The sequence below is a fragment of the Adiantum capillus-veneris genome, chromosome 21, assembly GCF_014529385.1.
Source record: "Adiantum capillus-veneris isolate H3 chromosome 21, ASM1452938v2, whole genome shotgun sequence".
NCBI lineage: Eukaryota > Viridiplantae > Streptophyta > Polypodiopsida > Polypodiales > Pteridaceae > Adiantum > Adiantum capillus-veneris.
In genome coordinates this window covers 131,929,897-131,939,890 of record NC_140951.1, presented here as the reverse complement: position 1 = coordinate 131,939,890, position 9,994 = coordinate 131,929,897, and the positions used below count along the sequence as shown (strand labels likewise).

At 41.3% G+C, this 9,994-nt stretch overlaps 1 protein-coding gene across 1 annotated transcript; it reads left to right on the top strand.

The window, feature by feature from the left end:
- Positions 1–522: 522 nt before the first annotated feature.
- On the top strand, positions 523–3,794 carry LOC147431746 (uncharacterized). Its single transcript, XM_086494248.1, has 5 exons — positions 523–843; positions 1,810–1,994; positions 2,985–3,059; positions 3,146–3,221; positions 3,369–3,794. The coding sequence occupies exons 1-5, from the start codon at positions 762–764 to the stop codon at positions 3,428–3,430; spliced, it is 480 nt and encodes a 159-aa protein (XP_086350374.1). The 5' UTR covers positions 523–761; the 3' UTR covers positions 3,431–3,794.
- The last annotated feature ends 6,200 nt before the right edge of the window (positions 3,795–9,994 follow it).

The window sequence follows — 9,994 nt, the reverse complement described above, 5'->3', positions numbered from 1 at the left end:
GCATCATCAATCGCTATTGTAAGCCAAGGGGGCGAAGGGCTTGCGTGCATCTGCCTGCACTGAATAAGTTTAAAAAAAAACCTATGAAGCAGCCCCTGGCACCGCGCCCAGCTGTGGTATCGCGTCCATTGCCTTTCCTTCGCAGAGCTTTGAGAGAGAGAGAGAGAGAGAGAGAGAGAGAGAGAGAGAGAGAGAGAGAGAGAGTTACCATCTGCAACCACCCACGTTGTGTGTGAGTGTGTGTGTGTGTGTGTGAAAGAGAGAGAGAGAGAGAGAGAGAGAGAGAGAGAGAGAGTCGTCAAACATCATGCAGTGTGTGTATATGTGTGTGTGTGATAGAGAGAGAGAGTCTTCTGACTATGCACAGAGAATCGCAAGAGATTCTCCTTAATGTGTCATTTCTCACAATCGAGGAGACATACTTCTAGCTGTTGCTAATGTTACTAATTTTTACTCATCATTTGGGGCGATAAGAGTAGTTGCGATATTTGCAGATGGGCTGTTAACCGACCGGCTGCATGTGCTGCGCTTGCAATCTACCGATAGACTTCCGGTCCCTGTTCACTTCTTCTTGAACGTCCACAGCAGCTCGGGACTCGGAACCCGTCGGTTCACTGTGGCGGGAAGAGAGCTTGAGGGCCTGCAGAGGAGCAGCCATTAACGAACGCGAGAGGCTTTTGGACTGCATGTGCGGGAGGCCGTGCAGATGTTCGCAGCGACAACATACCTGAAGTGAGAGCAGAAGAGAGCTGCTGTCCCCCATGGCCAGAAGCAAGAAGAAACCGAAGAAGTCCACTCAGGTTGCGTCCTCTTCCAATGCAGTATCTCAGCAGGATACCGCAGGTTTTCGTCTCATCTACTTCTAGGTTTTCGTGCTTAGATTCTCCCTTTCCACGCAAGATTTTCGCTTTCACTGTCAATTGCCTGTGGATTTTTTTCGCAAATTTAGGGTTTTACTCCGCATCTTTTTTCTACTGCAGTCTCCTGCGTGTGGGTTTCTCTTTGAAAGCCTTTTTCTGCTCACTTGCAGCGGAAAATTGTTTCCCTATTTCGTCAGATGTGCAAATTGCTTCTTTGCCAACCTTTATCAACTTGTTCAATAATCATCAACTTGTATTTTTCTTGGTTTGCTTGATGCTCAATACAGCATGGATTTTCCATGCAGGACATTGTGCCTTCGCTCACAATTTGGCCATTTTTCTGTTGAAGTTTTTTATTGGCAATTTGTTAAATACCGTAGTTTTACACCAAATTATGGTCTCCTTCACTTTCTTGTGTGCTTATGCCTCGCCTTGAAAGTAAACAAAAGGCACATCAATCTGGCACTCAGTGAAATGGATCCCTATGACACACTTTTGGTACTCAGACATGGCACATGCATGCATGTCGTGGTCTGTGAAGAAGGCATAATTTTTTACCTCTACATCTCACTTGGAGGTATTGGTCTCTTTTGCATTGGTAAGTCTTCTTCAAGTATTCTGTAGTCTACGCTTGCCTGTAGATCCCCGTAGAGTGTTCAAATGCACCTACCTGTACATCAACTAACGAAGGTGAGGTCCATTTACACAGCTATGCCAACCAGACCAGTGTCTGTTTTGAACGGTTGGCATGGCTGTATAGGCCCAATTCTGTCAGAGAAAGGTGGCTTCACATTTGGAGAAGGGTGCTGTGCAATAATCTTTAAGAAAATGTGTTGCACGAGTAGGAAAAGCTAGGCGACCCTGCCATCTTGTGTCTTTTCTGATGACATTTCATTGTTGGACATTTGTGCATGCACGCGATCCTAAAGTGTGGGCTTTTAAAATGCAGCAAGTAGCAGACTCAAGCGAAGTAAGAGTGCACCACCAGCCACTCCAAGTACTCCGGCCAATGCCACTCCCAATCGTCCACGCAAACCGCATCGGTTTCGCCCCGGAACAGTAGCTCTTCGCGAGATTCGACATTATCAAAAGACTGTTCATTTCCTCATTCATCCTTTGCCTTTTGCCAGATTGGTGAGTAACTCCAAGAGCTCATAAGAAAAAAATTGATCCAGTTTAGTTGGACTGCGTGTACCTAATGCAATATTCATATGGGATATGTAGCTTTCATATTTCTTAAATGCATCTGGAGCACTGAACTTTACTTGTTATTTGTAATGATTATTGAACGTGTCTGATTGTAGCATGCAACATTTGTCTGAAGTTTTGAGAATTAGCAGAAACAACCAGCATTATTGTTTATTTTAAGAAAGGCTGCTGGCAGTAAGGCGTGACTTGGAGGAGTTCTGGGTAAAAGACGAGTATCAGATGTGTTGGTTTAGGTGGAGCAGCTTATCTGCATTCTGTTATGAATAATTGTCTCTTTCACAATGACTGAATGAAAACGATGAAATCATTCTAGTTGGCTGTGGATGCATTTTGAGGTAGAAGCAGTATGATTGGCTCCCCTAGACTAAACCATACTTGAACTTAATTTACTTACTACTGTCTAGCAATAAGATTTCAAAAATGTTTATACCATGTACAACTCTTAAGCGTTCATATTAAATCAAAATTACATACAAACTTTTAAGCATGCAAAAAGTCATCTTGTTCGACCTCTTGCTTCTCTTTTTCGTCTTCCTCATCTACTAAGAAACTTGAAGGCACATCATCATCATCGTCAGTGATGGCGATATCTAGATTCTAATATTTGAGACCTTGAGCTCATACTTGCTTCTCTTTTTCGTCTTCCTCATCTAGTAAGAAACTTGAAGGCACATCATTATCATTGTCAGTGATGGCGACATCTAGATTCTAATATTTGAGACCTTGAGCTCATACTTGCTTCTCCTCTTTTGTTAGTCACGCTGGGGCACTCGTTATCTGGCAGTTGCTTTCAATTTGGGTGAGTCAAGTATGGTATTTCAACCATACAAGTATGGAAAAAAATCAGGGAGTCCCTGGGACGTGCAAGTTGTGTGCACTAGTCGCAATCAATTCCTTTACTGTTGGACTCTGCAGGTGAGAGAAATTGCCGCTCAGTTTTCCGACTCTGTGACCCGATGGACTGCAGAAGCACTTGTTGCATTGCAGGAGGTATATTCAATCTACTTTTATGGAGTGGTCAAGTCATGTAACTCTGTAATGTTAGACTGGTCATGGATTTGCCTCATGTCTTGCAGGCTGCTGAGGACCACATTGTGCACCTGCTTGAGGATACCAACTTGTGTGCAATACACGCGAAGCGCGTCACTATAAGTAAGGATGTGCTTATAATTGATGTTCATGTCTTATAGGTTTCTCTATTTTTGAGAGAGGACCAATGTTTCTGAATGAACACTGTCACCGCAATTGTTTGTGACTGCTCATATGAGGCACTCATGTCATTACAACTGAATTGCGCAGTGCCGAAAGACATGCAACTAGCAAGGCGGCTGCGAGGAAGCACTTTAGACAGGCCTTGGTGATGTTGCAGCTGTTATGAATGAGTGGACTACCATGCTTATTGTTCAGAATGCTCAAGGTTTTGCATTAGAGACAACCTATTGGCTTCATGTGTACCCTCGCGTATTCTTTCAAATAGAACACATCTTTAAAGTGCTCTCTTGTATCTCCTAAACCCCTTCATGGGGATTGACACACCAATGACTAGGGTTGATATCTTGTATGAATAGGGATGAGATGTTGTTCAGTTTGTTCAGATGAAGGATTAGGGCCCTTGGTAGTCACCTTGATGTATGTGGCAATGGGGAAGGGCTGCTGGGTGAAAAGCTTGGAAGTGAGTTTTTGAACTTGAGCTAAACTTTGATGGCAAGCTGTTGCCGTTGTGAAGTCCCTAGCATTTACATGTATCTATTTTCAGGATTGAATGTTCAGATAATTTTAGGTACCCCAACAAGCAAGAGCTTTCTATGCGTGTATTATCTCTAGACAAGTTGTGTGTGTGCATGGACCCTCATGGCCAAATCATTTCCCGCTGGAAGTATTGCGAATTCTGTATTTGCTTACTAAGGTTTGTAGAGGTGGCATGTTTGGTAACTGCGACATGAACTGCCTCGGTCTATCGGTGTAGATATGAGGTTCAAGAGAATCTTGGCAAAATTCGGTCTTGCATCAATTTTAATGTCACCATTTCTCAAGGCTTACACTAGTGTTTGAAGCTTTAAAGGCGAAGTAGCTTGGATGGTTGCATAATATTTTAATATCCATGGTCTCTTGCATACATACTCTTATCAACTTCAATAGCCTGAGTGATGTTAGACAAATGCTTGTGCAAGTTTAACAGTGATGTTCAAAGTGAAACTTGAGAGAGTTTTACCTTGGCTTAGTACACTTTGAGAAATCTTGATTGTTCTCTTGTAGGGGTAGTAGTGAACGCAAGACCACCCTCTTCAGATGTGAAAGAAATACAAAGAATTCTTGAATTGAAGAGATGAGTGACCATGATTTCAACTATTCCATTGGAAATCAATGTGTTGATGAATATATTTTCTTCATCTTTTGGAACCAGGGTAAAGGTGACCTATTGGCAGTGAACGGTTTCAATCGAGAGGAAGTTACCATTTAAAAATAAATAAATCGAATCAAAACTGGCTACATGTAGCCTTGAGACAAAGCAAAACAAAGTCTTGTAAACATAGGAAATTTGAATAAGCACTATTAGAGGAAAAATTAGTCCATCAACCAGGAACCCTCATCCTAAAGCACGATCGAGCTTGCAATTAAACAACTGATTAGTGCCAGGCATCGATTAAGCTGCATGCAAGCAACATTAGCCACAAAAAAATGTGTTTATGCAAACAGATTGGAACATAATCTAATCGGAATCTACGCTTTTGAGTCCACGGTATGCTTCACACAATCTGACTTGCATTGCTCATAGCTTTGATACCCTAGTGAGGCTTTGACCATGCCACCTCCATAGCCAAAGTCTCTAAGCAGCTCCCTTGAGCCCTCGTACAAGATACTGATTTCACTGCATGCGAGCATCAATAGCCACATGAAAATGTGTGTATGCAAATAGAGATAATCCAAATAAGAGAGGAGAGAATCCATACTCTAATCTGAATCCACTCTTTGATTGCATGGTATGGTTCACACAATTTGATTTGCATCACCCATAGCTCTGATACCACTTTAGGCTTCGATTGCATCATTAGGCACAAAAAAATGTGGGCAAACAAATAGATAATCCAAGTACGATAAGGGAATCCACAGTCTAATCTGAATCCACTCTTTGATTGCATGTAATGCCTCACACAATCTCCATCATAGCTCTGATACCACTTGTGAGGCTTCGACTAGTTCATCTCCATAGCCAAAGCCTTTGGTAATCTCCCTTGAGCCCTTTACAAAAACCAGGCGGCTAAAGGACTTTTAGAAAAGGACACAAGGGAGATGATCAAAGGCTTTGATCATCACCCACTTGGAAAAAAACCACAAATTTTGAGATTACCTCTATATTTTAACTTTGAAGGTGAAAAAACTTACATAATTAAAAGAAATTTAGTGTAAAAACCTTCAATTGATTGGTAATACCTAAATCACTTTGTTAAGCACAAAAATATTATCATGTTTGTAAATCATTAAAATGAAAGTTCAAGACTTGACTACAAATCTTGTCTCTGTCATAATGTCTGAAGGGCTTTGACATATTCACAAGAAACTATAAGTTACTTTAGGGTCCGAATGCATTTTTTTTCATTAAAAATGTTGGAATTAGGGTTGCAGTGATGCATACACTACTTGGAGAAGATGAAGAAGTTAAAGGTACACCACAGAGAGTGTTGCTGAGTGCGCAAATAGAAAGATAAGTTAGCTGTAGAGTGATGGGTATATATTCAATGCAAAAACCTCCTACTGAGAAAAAAAATTCCTCGACGGTCCTAAGTGTGTTCACACATATCACTACCACGTGTATGTAACAAATCCCGTGTGGAGTGGAGTGATACGAGAGCTTGCACATAGTGTATAGACAAATGCCATGCCCTGAGGACATGATCAATCCACAAATGGAAGCAAGCCCAAAGCTTTGCGGAAATCTTCAAACTTGTCACGAAGAAGCAATGCCTTTGTGAATAGATCTGCTAGGTTGTCACGTGTCGGCACATAAGCCAAGCTGATCTCTCCCGCTAAGAGTCTCTCCTTGTTGACATAGTGATAATGCACCTCAATGTGCTTTGCACAAGTATGAAAGATTGGGCTCCTTGCAACCACCAATGCACTCTTATTGTCAATGTAGGTGATTTTGGCAGTGTCTTATGCAATACCCAAATCAACCATAAGGTGTTTGAGCCATACACACTCAATCATAGCTGCGAAGACTTCCCTGTACTCAACTTCACAGTGGCTGCAATAGGTTGCTTCTTGCTCAACCATGATATGCATGAACTACCGAGCATGAAACATAAACCATTTGTGGACGCTTGTGTGAATGAAAATCAATCCAATTTGAGTATGAAAAAGCATGCAAATTTGGAGGCAACGATCCCCTGTTGGGATAAAACAACCCAAGATGTAAAGTGCCACTCAAGTAGTAAAAGATCCTTTTAATAGCCTACCAATGCCTCGATGTTGGGCTATGCATAAATCTATTGACCTGTGAGACTGCAAACTGAATAGACGGCCTCGTATTGCGTACATAAATAAGGTATAGCCCAACATCGAGGCATAGCCCAATGCCTCGATGTTGGGCTATGCATAAATCTATTGACCTGTGAGACTGCAAACTGAATAGACGGCCTCGTATTGCGTACATAAATAAGGTATAGCCCAACATCGAGGCATAGCCCAATGCCTCGATGTTGGGCTATGCATAAATCTATTGACCTGTGAGACTGCAAACTGAATAGATCGCCTCGTATTGCGTACATAAATAAGGCATCCAACATCAGTTTGATAAAAAGAGACATTAGCAAGACCTCTAGCATAATGAAGACTCAATTCAAACCCATCTCCATTGGATAAGCAATAGGTTTGCAATCCTTAAGTCCAAACTTACATATAGTAATGTTTCTATGTACCTTGCTTGACACAAAGTAATACCTCCATCACACTGCTTGTCATAAAATCTAATATCTAATCAACCCAAATGATTTTCTCATATTAAATTAATAATTTAATGTGGGATAATAAACGGGAACAAGGGTTAGAATATAGACATGTGCTTACGGATCTATCTCAACACGGGGCCAATGGTAAAGGGGTCCAAATGAGAGTTTGGACGGGATGGGAATGGAGGGAGCTTTGGAGGGAGTTTTTTCCAAGCTTTTGCTCAACTGAGCTATAAAAAAAAAAGCTCGCTTCGCTTCAAAATCATTTTTTGGAGCAAGCTGATTTCCTTAATCTCTCTTTCTTTGTGTGTGTGTGTGTCATATATATATATATATATATATATATATTCCTCTCTCCTTCTCTCTCTCTCTCCCCCCCCCCCCCCCCCCCCCCTTCTCTCTCTCTCTCTCTCTCTCTCTCTCTCTCTCTCTCGGACAGATTGATGGTGTCACTTCGAATCGTTCTTAAAATGTCGAAATGCGCTCTTCTATTCTCTTCTTCCTCTAGAAAGTATTTGAATCCCAAATTAACTATGGACCTAGGTGGTCAAAAAATGAGGCACACTAGACTATAGTTACATGGAAATGGGAACGAGTTTGGCAAGGCCATCTAAGACGGAAACCGCTTGCAATGGAACAGATTATGATTGGCTTCTTATAGTTATAGTTTGTATGTAACCCTTCAAAAACTCACTAAGAAACAACAAAAAGGAAACAAGAAATGGGTGATTTGGAAATGGAGTTTTTGGTCCGTGTTACTATGCACTAGGCTGATAGTGTCGATCTAGAAAATGTTGGCTCACTATGTGTGACTAAAGCTCTCTAACACACTTAGTTTTCTCAGACTGTCTCTACAATCTCCTTCAAGGTTCCCCTTGAATGTTCTTTCAATCCAAGAGATAAAAGCAGGGCCTCGAAGAGCCCATGTCACTTATGCGTTCAATCAACTGCCTTGCACAGGCTTGTAACATAGGCTCATCATGATTGCCCAAAAGAATACTCAGAGTAAAAATGATCTCTGCACCATAAACCTCCTCTTTCCTTGGCCCAAAGAGCTGAAGTCTCCCAACCCATAACGATTGAGTTCCTCGGCAGCATTTCTGAAATTTCGAAGCCTTTCAAACTCTCAAGCTTCCTGCAATCCCAGACACGAAGACTGGGAAGGGACCCAATCCCATTTACTTCCACCAGATTATCACAAGCGCACAACTTGAGATTTCTAAACCCAGTGTCAAGATTCACTCTCTTTATCGTGGCAACTGAAGGACAACCAGGTTCTGTAGTGTGTGTGCTAAAGACGAAATATCTGGAAGCGTAAAAGTAATGTAGCTCCAAAGTCACAAGGCCATCACGCAGTCACAAAAGTGGAATCGTGCAGGCACTCCAACTCCAACCTTTCTAGGTGTTGTTCGACAACGGTCAGAGCTTGAAGTTGAGCCGACAGACTCCAACCTACCAATGCAGCTCGAAGTGACAACGTGCAGGTTTCTCATTTGGCATGAGAAGGTTCATTCATCTTCGATTGGTCTTCTTTGCGCCGTCGACAGCCAGCCGTTTCGATCACCTGCTGCTGGACGAGCAGCAGAGCGAACGTGAACGAGGGGGTTCGCTCAACTCACTCTCTCTCTCTCTCTCTCTCTCTCTCTCTCTCATGTACGTGGGCGTGTGAGCGCTAGCCCTCGGAGAAGAAGAAAATCTTAACATCGAGCGGGGGCTATAACTAGTCTTGCTTGGTGGGCCTTGCTATCTAACATCAATATAATATAACATGACATATGCAAATTAAATTGAATTTTAGCAGCTAGCGCTAAAGGGAACAAGAGCAAGACTAATTTGGGAAGGGCGGCATTGCGTGAAAGGGATATACACTTGAAAAATGCTATAATGTTTATGTTAGGAGACAAAGTTAACTACATCAATTATTAGAGATTATAGAGGTGGTTATAGTTGAGACTATATCCAAGCGAGGTTATACTATTATGTCTACAGATGAATGTTTTTTTCTAGTATACATGCTACATGTAAATTCTTGCAAACGAAAATTATTTCAAAAAGAAAATTTTCATTGAATGGTTCGTAGCGCAACACATCAACTCGCATTTTTGAAGGTGGATTTTGAGTGTGTTTTGCCTTTCTTCTTTTATAGTTGTTTGTGTTTTTCCTTTTTTCTGTTGTAGTTATTCCCATGACAATGGATAATTATACATGTAACTTCAGCTTTTGTGTTTTGTGTTATGGCATCGACAATGTATGTTGCACCGTTTGCCGCACCGATTGTCGATATTTTCAGTGATCTTGCAGTGCAAGCAAATTGCGCTCGAATCCAGCTCATTGAACTTAGGATCTAGGAGCCACTACTGAAGGACATTTATGTTACCCACGTTCATCTTCATTTCAAGTTTTATAATGTCAGTTTGATTGTACAATTTATTCAAGGTAAGGTTGCTTTAGTGTTGGACGTCCGACATGTGAGTATAGATTATCGTAATAGAGTTAATGATGTAGTCATGCACATGCGCTTCATCTATAATACATGCATCCAAGGTACAATTGATCTCATCTACGACTAGTTTTCTTTCACAAAAAATGGTGAAGAACTGAATCAATTCAGGGTCCATTGTTTGTCTTATATAGCATGACATCTTGTACAAAGTTGCATGTAGCCAGTGGGCAAGGCTTGTGATATGGCATGTGTTACAAAGCTCCCGTGCGTGACTACAAACTATGGGTAGTTGGTCAAGATCACCGAGTAAGAGAACACATTTGCTGTTGAAGGGATCTGCCAATTTATTGCTTGTTACATTTATATTTTGCCTTACGATAAGGTCAAAAGTTGTTTGGATTAACATGGATAGCTCGTCTATAATTATAATATTTTCCTCTTTTATGTCCAAATATCTCTCATCGATCTTATGAATAGAGAGAGGATACTGTTGATTTATGGTTGGTATCTTGAAATGGTATTGGACTGTAGATACA

What these genes read in the sequence shown, in the direction of transcription:
- LOC147431746 (XM_086494248.1), top strand. Translation starts at nt 762, where the DNA reads ATGGCCAGAAGCAAGAAGAAACCGAAGAAGTCCACTCAGGTTGCGTCC. An exon ending in CACTTGTTGCATTGCAGGAG is followed by an intron (nt 3,060 to 3,145) that starts GTATATTCAATC and finishes CATGTCTTGCAG; the next exon opens with GCTGCTGAGGACCACATTGT. An exon ending in CGCGAAGCGCGTCACTATAA is followed by an intron (nt 3,222 to 3,368) that starts GTAAGGATGTGC and finishes TGAATTGCGCAG; the next exon opens with TGCCGAAAGACATGCAACTA.